The following is a 16,439-nucleotide window of genomic DNA, read 5'->3' on the forward strand; positions in this document are numbered from 1 at the left end:
GTGCTCTAAAGAATAGAAAATAAGAGAATGGTTTGAATTGATTTGTATTTATTCATGACATTTTGATTGACTAGAAATCAAAAATATTGTAGCACTGTTCTTGTGTTCTTGACAAGAAAATAAATAGCATTTATCTGACATATTTACATATTTACAATATACAATGAGCAAGAGTTTGTTTGGTATACATGGAATTGTATTGCACTGGGAAAGACAGTTGAGGTTTTGAATGATAATGTGGAATTGTAATGAAAGATAATGGGAATTGCAGAAAGAGTAATATCACCGATGATTATTCACAACATTTACACAAAGTCACTTTCTTTGTAATCACAACCTCGAAGTCACAGCTTCTTTTGTCCTCACAACCACACTATTCACAAATGTCCTGTACAAGTGAACATCACATTCGCACTATTAAAATCAGGAGCACAAACTGTTCAGGTTACAACTGGGCAAGGGTCTTGATCTTGCTGGACTTGTCACTCTTGTGGAAGTGATGACTGAACTTCTTGAACTTGCGAACAAGGGCTTTCTTGTCCAGGATCTTGTGTTCTGTGGCACCCACTGCACCCGGAGAGAACAGCTTCCTCCTCATGACAGGCTCACTGCGGACTGATCCACCAGAGTAGGGTGGGCGAGGTGTTGAGGTACGGACACTGGGGCTATGGCTGACACTCTTCTTTGTGGACCTCTTCTTCCCAATGGGGCTGTGGGGGATCTTGAAGATGGAGTCTTCAGGTTTGACTGTGGCTGGTGTTGGCAACGGTGCTCTGTATTCATTGCTGGAGGTTGATGGTACACTGCTGCTGACAGTGGTGTAGCCACAGTGAGAGCCGACACTACTGTAACGGGGAGAGTTGCAGGGAGCGTAAAGACCACTGCTGTTCACAGAATCAGCAGGACTGTCTGTGAGCACAGTGTCAATGAGAGAAGAATCAGCCAGGGAAGACACACGGGTATAGTCTGTAGTTGTCAGAGCACTTTGTTGCATGGTATTGCAAGGGTTAACAAGGCCACCAGCACTGCTACCACTGGAGCTAGACTTGCCGGGAAGATCAAGTCGTTCTTGGAGAGGAGAGGAGTCCAGGGTGTCATCTACATCAGAGGGCTGGATGCTGAAGAACTCTGCACCAGATGTAGAGTGGATGGGAGCCTTCTCCCAGGAAGAGTTGTTGATGATTGGCAGCTGGGTTTTGGTGCTAGTGCGGGGAAGCTTCTCACAGTTGTTCTCTGCAAAGACTCGGTTGCTGCAGGTGGATGTCTCGATGGTGGAAACCATGTGGGTGAGGTGGAGAGATGGGGCCTCACTGTGACGGTGGTGACGTCGCTTGCGTTCAGTAGACACTCTTGGCATGCGGACTCTGTTAGACCTGTGCTTGCTATGTCTGCTATGTCTACTCCTCAGGTAGGATCCCTGAAGGTCAGCTGGGTCAGAGTTCTCATCAATGGACCAGGTATAGACACTGCTGTTGGAACTGCTGCTAGGCATGACATTGGAGGGATCCGAGATCATGGTAGATGACATCAATGGATGACTACTTGTGCGAGACGAAGATGTCTTATTGCGACGACTTGTGGATCGGCTTGATTTCTTCATGGTGCTGGATGCAGATGCTGAATCGGTTCCACTGGACCTGGAACTTGCAGTGGAGGTACGCCTGTTGATCATGACCTTTCGGAAAGAGACATGCTGTTCTGCTCCCTCAACAAGTCGCTCGGAGCTGTCACCACCAGGGAAAACCTCAGGCCTGCTGAGAAGGGTGGTGTTGTTGTTCTGCTTAAGATGGATAAGGAGCTGATTAATCTTCCTCTGTCTGTCAATAGTAAAGTCTGAATAATAATGCCTGCGAGAATCAAGGTCCTTCTCACGGTCAAGGTCAGGCACAACTTGGTTATCTGAGGAGTCTGATGATGACTGGGGGTAAGAGTCTGAGGAAGTAGCAACTCCATTCTCAGATGTGGTAACATCAATGTTGTTTGGCATGACCTGGCGAAGCACATTTGAAGCAACAGTGACGTGATGATTGTCTGTGTGGAACACATTTTGGTTTGGGACTGCTGTTGAGCTGGCACTGAGGAGGTTGCAGGCTTCAACGTGGTTCAGGTTCTCGGGTTCAACCTCAGCTGAGTTTCGTGTATCTTCAGGGCTGATGGACAGATCAGAGTCTGTTAGGGTATTTCCAGCAAGGAGCTGTTCTATCAAGAAGTCTGCATAGTTAAAGTTAGTGCGTCTTGGAGTTCCATCGTTGGCATGAGTAGGCCTTCTTGGTGTGGTCATTTTCACATTGTCATCAATCGGGAACTCATCTTCCAGGCCGCAGGTCTGGAGCAGATTTGTGAACTTTGACTTAATGTTGCTTATCTCAGACTGGAGGGCTTGCTCCTGAGCTTTGATGTTTATCTGCAAATCAAGAAAGAATAAATAAGACCAGAGAAAACATATGTCATTGGTTCAACTTTTCAAAACAATTAATCAATAAAGAACCATCCTACATGGGCCACCCCTTCCATAAAATCCAATTACTTACGACCACCACAGGACATAAATGTTATTCCATACTTTTGACAGCTAAGGGAATATTTACCTATGGCCAAAGGTTATGGCAAATAAACTAACCCAGGGCAATTCAGCAGATTATATCCCCAGTGTACAATAACCTGTTTGCTGTGCTAATCAGACTAAAACTACAGTGTGATTGGTCCAAGCTTGGACAATGACAGGGAGTTATTCTAAGGCCCATGTTTTTCTACCTGCAGCCACCATGTCTGAGTTTAACAATGTAAGCCTGGCCCTGTCAGGGGTTTGTTTGCTGCTGATTAGGAGATCCCATTCTTTTGTCTTTAACCCTGGGACATTATGTTAAGTGTGCCACTGACAAGTTTTTGTTCCGGACCAGTTGTCATGAATTATTCTCTTGGGAGAATCTTTTGTTTTCTCATTGGAGATGTTTGTGTGTGTCAAATATGACATCACAACAAATGTGAACTAATTTGGAAAATGGTTAGATGTCTGGGAAAACTGATATAATTTTGGCTCTAGTACCCATTTATTACTCATCTAAAAATACATTTTCACAGGATACAAATGACTGGCTTTAATGAAACTGAAAATGTTAATTATGTCTGGCAGTATTGTGCACTGACCTGTTTAATCTTATCATTGTGAAAATCAGACATCATGGCCAGATTGAACCTGGTAACCAGGGATACTTGGTTGTAAAACGGGGTCATAAATGCAGCTATAGTTTGAGGGGTGCTTATCTGAAGGAGGACATAGGCATGTGAAGGGTTAAAAGAGCCTGGAGCAGCCTCCTGCAAGATTTATTGCCTCTCCACCCAGTCTGACAGGCCCCCTACATGAATCCTAATGCTTTTTCAGTGGTTAGTTATGTCATTGCCAAGTAGACCTCTCACAATAGACTGGGCAGGCCAACTTTAATGGGAAAACTGAACTTTCTGGCCACTGAACATCAAAGGCAATTGGTGAAAATAAAGATACCATTTACAATTTATTATATCTTCTAAATTTAATTCATACAGGATATTGTAAGAGCATCCTAGATAAAATTTTTAATGTATAATATAATTAAACATATTAGATATAAACAATTTATGTCACTAATCTAATCACACAAAATGGTAAATGCATGAAATACTGAAAAATAATGGCATTTTAAGAAAATAAACTGAACAAACAGGCTGAAGTTGCATCATAACATTGCAAGAGTCCAACAAAGAATGGCAGCCATATTGGATGAGTTGTAAACAGATAAGATGGCTGCCATCCCTTGTCATTCTCACTATAACAAACCCTCAGTTACCTTACATCTTTTGTAAACCATTTCCAGATCTATATACAACATATCTGAAACACTTACTGCTAGAAGAATGAGCACCCTGTCAGACTCAGAGGGAATATATACCGCTCATCCCAGAGGCACTGAAGGTTCATCAGCTTCCTCCAAAACACAGTCCACAACAAAGTCCTCAACTAGTACATCCAACCACAAAGGTACAATCCAAATGGAGAAAACTGTTGCTCAAAACTGGTCTAGGTTCCGTTTCAACTACAGACAGTACATATTGCTGAGAACACTATGTCTGACCTCCACAACTGACCACTGCACTGCCCAGTGCAGCTCACAATGCCAGCCTGATTAGCTCATACTGACCAATAGGGCTATACACATGCAAATCAGATGCCCCCAGCTCATTATAACACAGGGGCCCTTCTGGGGTGGGGAGTTCTGCTTGACCGATCTTACATCTTTTTATCCTTTGGGGGACTTCGATTAAAGTTACTTTTTCTGAATTATGTACACAGTACTTTTTAAAGGTTGATGTGTAAAAGTTGGACAATGCATTTCAGAATTTGAAATGTTCACCCCACACAGTGCCCCTGTCATGAGGCAGAATGTTACAGTGTGCTAATTATGTGAGAGTGGTCAAGCTGAGAAGGCAGGCAGATGTGGGGGACCTTTGTAGTGACCAGTAGGCCCACTCTGTGTATAGGTTCTCACAAGCCAGGGAGGGGAAGCTTTCATACTAAACAATAACCCCACGTTGATTACAGGTTTTAGCCTAACTGTTAAAACCAACTTTGTGAAAGGAAAGGTATACAGAAGTGTGGTTCCCCAGGAGAAATTCCCTATCATTAATACTCATCCTTTGATCATATGTCCCGAAGAAATTAGCAACTGTTTGTGAATTTATTTTAGTGACCCCTTCTTAACAAACCTCTCCAGGGCAATAAAATTTGATTGAGTGACAAACATTAAAATATGAGTTGAGACAATTTAGACTGTTGTTTTGAATGGATCAAAGGGCTAGACATGGAAATTGCTTCACATTATATTTCCATTTCCCACCAAAGTCTTAAACCAATTGTTTGTATAGGAAGCCATGCAAAGATGACACCTAATGTAGAAAGTTTTTAAATTCCAATGATGGGAAATTCATGAAGCATTAAATGAAATGTGGAATCACTCTTTGTGCAGGAAGAAATTGTATTTACCAAGGACTGGCTACACTACAAAGAAAATAGATACACCCTGTTCAAACACCAATTCACTGTATCTGATACATTGTTGAAATGATGAATGGGGCCATTGTGACACAAGCAAGCAAACACTTGCTTGAGTCAACAGTTACTCAACCCAGTTCACAGTAGAGTGGCCATGGATAGGTGTCCGAAGGGCCTGAAGTGCCTTAAAATGTGTGAACTACCAAGAGTTACTTCCCTTAGACCCTACTACAGAATTGTGACAGAAAGTTATGATGCAAATTCAGCCAAAAAATCAGTAAAAACAATAATGATATTGAAAAAATTAAACTTACCATATCAGCTTGAAGCTGCATGTACATCTCATCTGAGGTCATGTGGTCGTTTATGCTGGCATCCGTGTCCATAGTACACTCTAACCAATCTGCAATAAAGACAAGACTGTGAGTATAAAGTGATAAACTCCTCACACTCGTATACGGTCTGCTGTTGTAAAGTCAAATTTACAAATGAGCAGGTCACTTTACAAACCAGTGACAACTCACACTAACAAGATAATTGTTGATAGTAGAATAACTTAACACATTGTAAACCTGCTAGGCACCCATTACAGAGCAGGTGTAAGTATATATACCTTGAACACTCCCTAGGTTCAGGTGAGAGCTGACAAATCCAACACATTCCCCCATAATTAACATGCTAAACTTGCACAGGTGCAGGTGGAAACAGGTAAAAACCACAGGTAAATGGAAGCCAGAGCTGGTCTGGTGCGTCTAGCATCACCTCCTCGTTCTAAATGTGAAGAAGACACCACTTGTGTGTCTATATATCTCACCATGCTGTCTCTAGGTTTATCCCGGCCAATTAACCTATTGTGTTACAATCTGTTGTATACAGATCCGTGTGTCACTGAAACTAACTCTCCCATTGTGCTTCACTAATTGATTATCTTTCATTCAATGCTTTGATTTTCTCAGTGTTTTTTGCTGTCTTTAGTTCCAGGTGGATTAGTGTGATCTGTAATTTCCCAACTGTCTACCTTGGCTATCTACCTGGGATTACTCACGGCTGGTTGTGGGATTAGCAATGTCATAAATTCTTAAGCAACCCACCATGACATCAACAAGAAAATGACATGTTATCTGTAATGGAGGACAACCTGGCTCTTTCATCTTTATCTCACGTTTTGTTTTCCATCATTTAATCAGACATTGTATATTTCAAGAATTCCACTTCAAACAACATTTTGCTGTCAGTTTTAATCTCTGTCCACTAATTATGCTACCAACCTTGGGCTGTTCCAATATTTGTATATTGTAAATCAAACAAAAATCACACAAGTTTGAAAGTAGGATTTGAAGCCTTAGACCAATGAAGCAACATAAAGTTAAGTCCAAGGCCAGAAGTGGATACTAATGAGCAGATGCTACTGATTTTAACAGATGGGATGAAACCAAAATTAGACTATTTCAATTTGGGTCTCACATTCAAGTGCATACTGTCAAGAGTCAGAAGGGGTCACGTCACATGTTCTATAATTATCCCTCTAAAGAGAGACAGCTAATGTTACAGATCTAGCCTCAGCACAATCCTAATGTGATTAATTAGATCCTAATCCTAATCAAATAAATGTAATATCAAATTTCAGGATGCCTTTTAAATTTGAAAAAAAAAGTGAAAATTAAATATAACTATTTAAATACTTGTAGTTTACCTTCAAGTTGAGCGAGTATTCTTTCTGTACTTCGAGCCATGATAATCATCATATCCAAGTGACAAATACAAGCTGTTAATTGTATCAGAGGTAACACTGTACTGATCTCCAAGTCTCCATCTCTCTTATATATATGCTGTAGGTGCCTGATGTGCAATCAGTAAATGCCAAATATGGCTAAAACAATAGAAGCTTGTTAAGAGCTGAGCCCTGGTTGGCTGTGCCAAGCCCACTGATGTTTGGGTGTTTGTTTAAACAAATTGAATTAGGTAAGAAACAATGCCTGTGTTTTGTTTGTATAAACAAATCAGCAGAATCACTCACTCATTGTCAAAATTTACTAGGTGATTTAACTTAATTAAATGGCATTGAAGCCTCTCACATGAGTAAAAGTGGCATGGTGATTGAGGAATATCAATTTGAGAATATGTTCATGCCATTTCTAGTTAACATGAATTGTTACACTACAGGTTTACTTACAGAACTGGACAGTCAATGTTTACTTGAGGTTTACCTTATTAGGGACATGTGCTGGGTGCTACATTCAGAGAAATGTAGAATCTAGAAATGTATTTTGTGTAAAGTTTCCAAAAATTGTCATGTCTACGTATCCATTTCAATGTATTTTGTAAAACAAAATCTAGAAGTGTTTGAGACTTGAGACAAATAGAGTAAAATGCATAATATAAACACAAAAGGATGTTAGCTTAATAATTATCAGTAGGTATATCACTAGTTTATCCCATAAGGGTCAGTGTTATGTTATCTATGATCCTGATACCTGGTCTTTATTTTCTGTGTTGAGATAATCTAAATCCTTACAAGCACCTGCTAAATCCATCTCACCTTGCCTCACACCTGTCTCAGGTGATACCTAGGTAAATCCTCCACATCAACATCCTTCTCATGCCATTGTTGAGCTGCACTCAAGTTTTTTTATCATCTACTTTTGTTGTTACAACAATCCTTTAAAATAAATATTTCTCAATACATGTCTTAAGAGTATTTGAATATTTTGAGGATACCATTAAATTGTTTTGAAGTGCATAATGTGGTTACTTCATAATGCGTAAAGAGATTAATATAGTTGATACAATTATTGCAAGACATGAGGAAGTGTGGGTATCATTTAAGGCATGGACATCAAGTATCAAGGTACATCATGTAAAAATAAAATATCAAAATGACCAGAAAATGGGAGAAATGTGAATGTTTTTATAATGTTTACCTTCCCAATCTGCGATGACTCTCATGACTATTCAACACACAGGGCTGTTATCCAATGTTAGCAACTGGTTATCCAACAGTTTATATCCGTTATCCAACACTGAAAGTCAGTTATCCAACACAGTGTAGCTAGTCTGCTTCAGTTTAGCTGAGAATCACAAGTTTACAGTAAATGTTTCCAGGAATGAATGATGACTTACATCACCTTCCACCCTTTTAGACCATTCCTAGTCAATACACGATGATCTAGCCGGCCAATGAGAGCTTTGCAAATTAAAGTTAGGCTCCCTCCACTCCAAATCATTAAAAGGCTGATTGCACCCAACTATGCACCTGTATTGCCCAAGCTTAGATCAAAGCTTCACCTGTTTAGATGTATAGATAATTAGCAAATCTCCTTAGTGGTTAATTCCTTTGAAGTAGATACACACTGCATACACCAAGCTCCAAACAGCAAAGATCAGGAGCCTGGCTTGGGTCTAATGATCACCTTATAATGACCCCGTTTTACAACCCTAATAAAAAGATTGGAGGTGGGTAACAAGTGAGCTGGTGTTTTTTTAAATAAAACACTTTTTTGTAAATCTGTATGGTTTATGGTCTTGATCTTCAGTTATCCAATTATTTTGAACTTGGGTTTTGTATACTATAGAGAATACATGGAGTAGATTGGGATTTAACAAGTCATAAAGTTTGGATCTAAAGTGTATGTTGTAAAACATGATCTCTTACTTTGAAGTACTTGTTTAATGAGGGATTAAATATTAATGTCCCGAAGATATAGAAAGTGAATTATAAAACTGTTTCATACCTAATGACCCATAAATGGCCATTATGAATATCTGTGTTGAAAAATGAACCTGTCCAAAAGTATATATGTCATAGATAGCATCTGTAAAAAATGTTTCATTTTGGGGTCATAAAATTAGGATTTTTTAGATAAGGGCCATAAGTATGATTGAAACCAGAAACCTAGTGATTATGATCTTTACTCTGTGATACCCCTGGACTACAATGCAAATCCCTCCTTAACCCCCATCCACAAACACCCCTTCCTGCTAGGGACCTGTACCCCCGTGGGATCTCTCTCAAATCTTATTGTGGAAATGGGTATCATCTCACCCAAAAGAAGCTCAGTATTGTTCAGAAGTAGAAACCCATTCCTGATCTCCCAATCCTCTTGTGCTCTAGCTGAAGGAGATTAGTTACCCTGATGAACTCAAAACTATAATGTGGTCCTTCATGTAATTATTTCCCACATTCCCCACTAGCTAACATAATTATCTGTAACAAGTCACAATGTCGCTCTGCAATATTCCCACACCCAGTTCCTGCTCAGGATAACAGGCCTTTCTTCAAGTTTGATCCAAAAATAAAGTTCCTTCCTTGGAGCTTAGTGACAGTTAAGAATGTAAATATAGTCAGTGTGAAGCCATTCCAAAATATACCCTATGTGCCCTAAATTTTACAATAAGAATAATTAATCATGGGCACAATAGATTATCCTTGTACAGATTATAGATGATGTTGCTTGTGTTTAGTCCCAGGTAAGGATGTACAATATAGTAAGGATAAAGCCATTCCAAAATACAGACTGTGTGCTCTGAGTTTTACAAACAATGAACATAATTAATGAAGGGCACAATAGATCACCCTGTTTCACCCAAGATTATATGGAGGATGCTGCTATCAAGAATCTGACATGAATGTGGTGGCTGTGTAATGTATAGGATGTGCCTGTCAATTAGGCACATCTACATTGTACCCCCTACAACTGATGAATGGGTTATGCCTGTCAATATGTTGTGATTATTATGCATTCAGTAGCCCAACAATGTTAGCCTGTAGCAGTTAACTCAACACCTCCCCATAGCTTGTGACGGAATGTCCTGCTGCAACTAGAGAGATGGGGCTGCTATGACAGACAATTTCCAGACCCTGTCATTAATCATTAGTTTGATTGGGACTTGGCATTTTATATTTGTCTCAGATAACTAGAACCTGACCTCTGACCTCCACAGAGTTATGGATAATTAGCATCCGTTAGCTAATTGTAATTATGTGTGACAAAGTGCACTAGTTGAAGCCAGGCCCACTGAGCATGAAAATATTGTTTCCACCCCATTTACTTTGAAGACTTCCTATTGCCACATAACTGAATGTAATACCCCAGGCTTGATGCTTCACAGAACCTCTGAAGAGAGAGGGTTATGGTTAGTTCAAATAAACACAAACTATATGCTTGTACAGTAAATGGTGAAGGTTTTCACAGCAAAAGCTTGAACCAACAGGTTAAATTTAATGTAAATAGATGTCCTACTCCATAGAAGTAAGAATGCCTCATTCCTCATGTAGACACAAAATTCCTAGGAGGACCCAGCCCAACTCCACACCATGTGTTCCTGACATGCACAGCTAATACCAGGCTTTGACAGACTGTTTTCCCATCAGTGGGAACACATGATGATCAACACCAGTAAACACAGGCCTGGACCCTAGTCACTGACCCCTGCCAGTGTGCAGTGCAAGTGCTTGCTCAAGCCCCGATTCCCAACCTCAAGCAGATGACCCTTGGAAGTGTCCAATTACTGAAGATGCACTAGAGTTGCTATTTCTGTCTGAGATTCTCCAACAAACATAAGAACCCCATGTTGGTGTCAGTGACCTTCACAAGAGCCTTGATTGCCTCATTCCAGTTAGGTAAGTTACCACTGTCATACTTAGAACTGACAAATGACTATAGGCTGAAAGGGAAGAGCCCTGACCATCAATGTCTGGCAGTGACACTTGTTATGGACCCCCTCCCCACCACTCTTATCATGCCTTGTTCAGCAGTCTATCAGGGTTCCTTGGGGTAGTAAGGATTATGCTGATACGCTCTACAGGGGTGAGGTAATCCTGACCCTCTCCTCATATGTTCTGCTACTTCTGTACCAATCCAAAGTAGATTATACCATCCAAGTAGCATGGGTGGTAAAACTTCCAATGGTTATGGTGGGTAGTAAACTAATTTTTTTTGTTAAACCACTTACATATTTTTTAATGATCCCAAATTTAGCAAATGGTACCATGTGGAGAATTGAAATTATTTCCAGATTTATATCTGTTTACATTCTCATAGTTCTATGTGTTCAAGAAAGGCTGATGCATGGGTGAGTGGCTCCAAAGGGCCTGCCACACTCCACCCAGTAGGGGGCGCTGCTTCGCTGTAATACACCCTTGGGGGCGATACAGGCCATAATGCTGTATTTACTGGTTGTGTAACAGAAGTTGTAAAGTAATAAACCAAAATGGAATATTGAAGAGATTAGAATTAAGTTAAGTAGCTCATGAAAATTCATTGTTTGATTTTTTTTCAAACCATATACAAAAATTGGTTTGTTACAAAGGTGTAATTACAGAAAATCCATGAGAAAATGCACTGGTCAATATATTATAAGTGCAATCTGTGAACTAACTAAACACTTTGCTGATGTACTCCACCACAACATGCAATGATTGAGATGTCTTTAAATGGAATGAGAGCTTTCATGGGGGGATCAGGCTCACATAACCATATAAGCATGATACATACCAACATCAGTAGAAGTACCAAACATCATCTATTTGAAGATATAACTCAAAGGTTTATAGTTTTCTCTCATTAACAGGAGAAATTGCACAGTATAAATGTTGAAAACATTGAATTTCTTTGAGATCAATGTGTCATGGTTAATCCTACACAATTAGCAAGACTGACCCTAGGTTGAGGATAGGAGAGGCAGGTGCGTGAAACTCACCTCACAAACAACACTGCACTGCCCATCAAATAAGGCTGGGGGTCTACCCTGTAATTAACAGCTTAAAACTTGAGCCACTATGGCTGGGAGAAATATTCGCCATCTTTTATGGCTGCTGTGTTAAAAATTCCCTTGAAGTGAAGTAACCCTATTACTTTTGTATGTCTTGACCCACAGACAGCCTTGTTCTTTGAGCTCTTGATATTATCAAGGTGACACATTCTTTAAAACATTGCCCTAAAGGACTTTGTGGATGGTGGCCATACAGCCCTTACCACCCGTGGCTGTGGTCTCCTGTTCTAAGCTCAGGGTCCTTCTAATGAACTGGAAATTATTGGGAACCCTGACTCCTACAATAGGAAGATGATTATCTGGGCAGCCAGGATGGTCTGCGATCTACAGCTTTGTGGTACGACTTTCATTTGATCTCGTTTAATCAGGTCAATTGGCTTTGTGAACTATTCCTTGTCAAACAGCAACCAGTAATGAGCAAACCACCCAACCCCCAATAGACATGATATCCAAACTTCTTTATCTTTGGATTCAGATTTGGATCTAAGTTCCAGTTTACTCCTCCCAACTTATGCAATTGCCATGATTTTTAATTGAAACTCTATTATGTGGTTGTTTGAAGCCCAATCACTAGGGCCAACATGTTATGGCCAATGCCATACCCTTGAGTCCCTTGAGTGCTGGCTTGTTTACCGTCCTACCCTTTAACACTATTTGATCTAAGGCAAATACCAGCTCCAGTCTCTTTGATATATCAACTGTGACTTGTTATCTACTCTACATGATAACACTTTAATTAAAACATAAATCAACTTTGGATGAAGAAGATATTAAATTCACTTATATTGGTTAAATTCTTATTTAATATAAAACATATTTTTGGTTGTTTTAGGTGAATTTCAAATTTGGTATTTTTAAAAATTTTTTATGACTTTAGGGTCAGCTTGACCTTGTTTTCTTTTGAATTTAAAATGAAACTGAAGATAAGTTTGTCCAGCAGTGACAAAAACAAGTGAGGGATGTGTTTTTGCTTATCTTGGGAAATGTGAGTCCTGAGCCAGCAGGTGATAAAGAGAGAGATTTTCCAGTCATTGAAGGAGATGCCTCATTATACAGCAATGGTGGGAGCACCTCATTGTAACACAAATTACAGTAGGGCACGAAACCCTTGAAAGTAAATACATGTGGTGATTTGTTTTATATTTTATTACTTTTCCTCATGGAGTCTGGATGATGTGCAAAGTAGCTTTTGAATAGGAAGTGTTTTGGATATGCCTAAATCCACTGCTTCATGCATGACTTGGGCCACTTTTAGAGCTGATGGAGTGGGGTCTAAAATATAATAAATGACTTTTCAGTCACAAGGTCGCATCCTGACCAGAATTTTCATAAACGCCCATGTGTTGAAAACCAAATTTTTAAATAGATTCAAAATTTCCACCACAGGTTAAGAGGTCACACCAAATCTGTTCTAAAGAAATATTCCAACTTCATTAAGTGTTGACCCATGTTACGAAGTTGTGTTAAACAGTTGATTACCCACTTGTTCCTGTTGATCCCAATACTGAAAAATATTCTATTACATGAAATAATTCAATTCTTTCACCCACTGATCAAAGTGATTAAAATATTTGTCTAATGTCATAAAGCACAATGTAAATAGAGTTTTAACATGATTACTGCAATGCTTCACATGTTAACCACCTGTGCCTGTTGGTAATTGCTGTTGATTGTGTTGTCCTATGATATAATTAAGCCTGATCGATGGCTTCAGGCTTTACAGCCATCCTAGCCTATAGGGGTATTCTTGTAATCCCTAACCCTTTGGAATGGGGTTGATCATTAACCTCCAACCATAAGCATTAGCCCTGTACATCTACAGTCTTCTTTCAAACATTTCAGTTTGATAATGGCGCTATATTCTGGTTATAAATATTGGATAGTTTGAAAGGGACATCAATAAATGGTGACAAGAGTATGAGGGCCTGTAATCATGTTGTCGTAAGACATCATACTTTGTACCCAAGTGTTCATCTATCACAAGCTGACAGCTCAAGGGTTAGGGTGGACAGTTTGTGGAGGTCAAACTTCCCCTGTATTGTACAGCTGACCATAAACATATCAGAATGCACAAACTGATTTATTTTTTTCAAGTTTGGAATTTATGTAAAAATATTTCTTTAGGTGCTTGTGTCAACACTCAGTTGAGCTGGGATTTAATACATAAAAGTGTTGAAAAGACAACTGTCAACTGATTGAATACACTCAGTGTTTTAAACTTGAGAAGTATAACATGATCTTCTTGGTTCAAAATTCTCTGCAACTGTCAAAAGTAGTTATGAAGATATAAAATAAATATCTCTTATTTTTTCGTGAAAAGAACTTACAATTGTTTTTATGTAGTTTTATATATTTTGGCTTAACACTTCACAAGTTAGGACAGCAACAGCTATTTTCAGATTTAAGTGAATGTTAGCATAGAAAAAATAATTATGAATAATAATTTTTTATTTGAACTTAAGAAATCTCTTTAAAATGTTTAAATGTACCAGTGTACATTTTTCACAATTTTTTTATGAATATAAATAGATAATAAATATTTCCACATTCCCTCATTTTGAAAAAAAAAATGGATCCATACACAGAGACGATCAAATTGGCACTTACTGCAGGACTCAGGTCTGTTGTCAACTCCTAGAATCATGTTTCAGATGGTAGTATCCAGGAAGCAATGCACATTTGTGTCCAGAGGAAACAATTCAGTAGGGTTGGTGCCAAACATTGATGTGAGGACACCTTTAATGCCAAGCTTTCACAGCACTAAGGACAGGCAGGCTAGCCGTTCAGCAATAGTCCAACGAAATAAAGGATCACAGAGATGGGTGAATTCCGTTCAGCAGGATCAAATCAGAGCTATCCCCAACCTGATAATCTGTTGATGAAAGTATAGAAGGAAGCCTAGCTAGTCCTTTGGTCTAGATGAGGCTACAATTGACTAATCTACACTGTGTGATCTCTACAATATACTGCCAACACCAGCAATGTGCAGCCCTTTTCTACCTCCCTCATCTAGTCATCCTTAGTGCAGGCAGTCAGGTGTGACGGGACTATTGTGACCAGCTGTAACTGTCAGACAACTGAAGTCCGCCTCTTTGTTCAAATTTGGGTGGTGTTGAGGGGATCCGAGCTCTCTCATTGGTTGATCCAGATGACATTGTCATGGTGGAGGTATTGATTGAGTGTAGGGGGATGAGGGGAAGGGGGAGGCTGGAGGGACGAGTCTCGGTCAGTCTGATTGTGGTAGGCAATCTCTCCCACATCTGACAGTTGTTTAGCCTTTGCTAATGCTATGTGTTTACATGTGTGCAAAACATGCCTATTCTGTTTGGAGGAATAAAGTATGAATTGTATTATTATCAGATTTATTTGGACCTTTACAATATGCATTAATTTAATAAATGTTGGTGTGAAACATAAACTGCATACTTATCACAATTATTTGTATTTTTACAAGTTAATAGAATTTAATAAAATTTAATGTTGACTGATTGACACAGACACAAGAAAATGCCAAACAAACAAGAAACTGAGCCAGATGAAGAGTAAGTTGAGATTTTACATCATATGAGCATTATTTCAATCATATACAAGGGACAACACAATTTACACAAGTCTCTCATTTACACAAGGTCACACTCAAAAGCTAATTTCAATAAAGACACTCCAACATCACAATATTCTGATGAAATGTACAGACATTGGCATATAAAGTATTCATGGTGTCACTAATAACCCTTATAGACCCTTTTCACTTACCTTCCTTGATGGTTGTAATTTGAATAACAAGTTACATTTATGATCTTACAAATGTTTTACCTTGTATAATTCAGGAGAATTTATTCATGTGAAATTATTGAACTTTATCAGTTGGATTTCTCTTCAGAATACAGCAGAGATTGTTTTGATCTTGTAATGATGTAGTTTGTTTATTGAAATCTTTGTATAATTCATTACAATTAATGATGGTGATTGATGGTGCACTGAGGGAGGGAGGGGCTTCCAGTGCAAACCATATCCACTGTGCCAGGCTTCATATCACTGGGCCTTGCACCCTACTTCATGAGGGAGAAGGGTTGATACAGATTCTTGTATCACTCTGTATAGAAACTTTGTACTCGCAAATTAAAAAACTCATCCATGGTGTCTGACTATATTGTACTTTCCATCAACTCCCTGTTGTCCAATCAGTGCTAGATATAGTTAATATGGATACAATACTAAGCAGGGTCTTACTGGACAGTCATTTCATGAAAGTGTCTAAATCACCAAATGCACCAGGACAAAATATTGACTTTACAGATGTTATTTGGAAGTACGTACGGGTTACTACAGATGCTTCATTCCGATTCTCATACGGAAATTGGATTGGAACTGTTATTATGAATATTATACTTATTATATGAATGAAATCAAACTTGAGAGCAAGGTTGACAAACTCCACAGCATATTTTGAAGTCATGTTGTTTTCAGGTTGACACTTAAAAGCATTGATTTTTTCTTAATTGATTTAAATGGCATTAATTTTAATTGAGTGTTAATAATTGCTGAAATATTTTTTCATGTGTAATAATTGGCCTGGTAGAATTGATATCCACTTTCGAAGGAGCCGATCGTCTGATGTTTATGACAACTCCCTGACAAG

At 39.0% G+C, this 16,439-nt stretch overlaps 2 protein-coding genes across 4 annotated transcripts in view; one reads left to right on the forward strand and one right to left on the reverse strand.

Moving 5' to 3' along the window:
* LOC137274248 (large ribosomal subunit protein bL28m-like) overlaps positions 1 to 16,439 on the forward strand; it is a 66,023-nt gene that overhangs the window by 11,136 nt on the left and 38,448 nt on the right. The gene's annotated exons all lie outside the window — the stretch shown is intronic.
* On the reverse strand, positions 32 to 14,814 carry LOC137274244 (serine-rich adhesin for platelets-like). Of its 2 annotated transcripts, XM_067807328.1 has the most exons (3): positions 14,405 to 14,814; positions 5,341 to 5,429; positions 32 to 2,404 (listed from the first exon to the last, which is right to left on the reverse strand). In XM_067807328.1, exons 1-3 carry the CDS (start codon positions 14,439 to 14,441, stop codon positions 446 to 448), a joined length of 2,085 nt encoding a protein of 694 aa, XP_067663429.1. In that variant the 5' UTR covers positions 14,442 to 14,814; the 3' UTR covers positions 32 to 445. The 2 variants fall into 2 exon arrangements, with proteins under 2 accessions (XP_067663429.1, XP_067663430.1); XM_067807329.1 differs by lacking the exons at positions 5,341 to 5,429; positions 14,405 to 14,814 and adding an exon at positions 3,882 to 4,153.

This window comes from Haliotis asinina, chromosome 2 (assembly GCF_037392515.1).
Source record: "Haliotis asinina isolate JCU_RB_2024 chromosome 2, JCU_Hal_asi_v2, whole genome shotgun sequence".
Lineage (NCBI taxonomy): Eukaryota > Metazoa > Mollusca > Gastropoda > Lepetellida > Haliotidae > Haliotis > Haliotis asinina.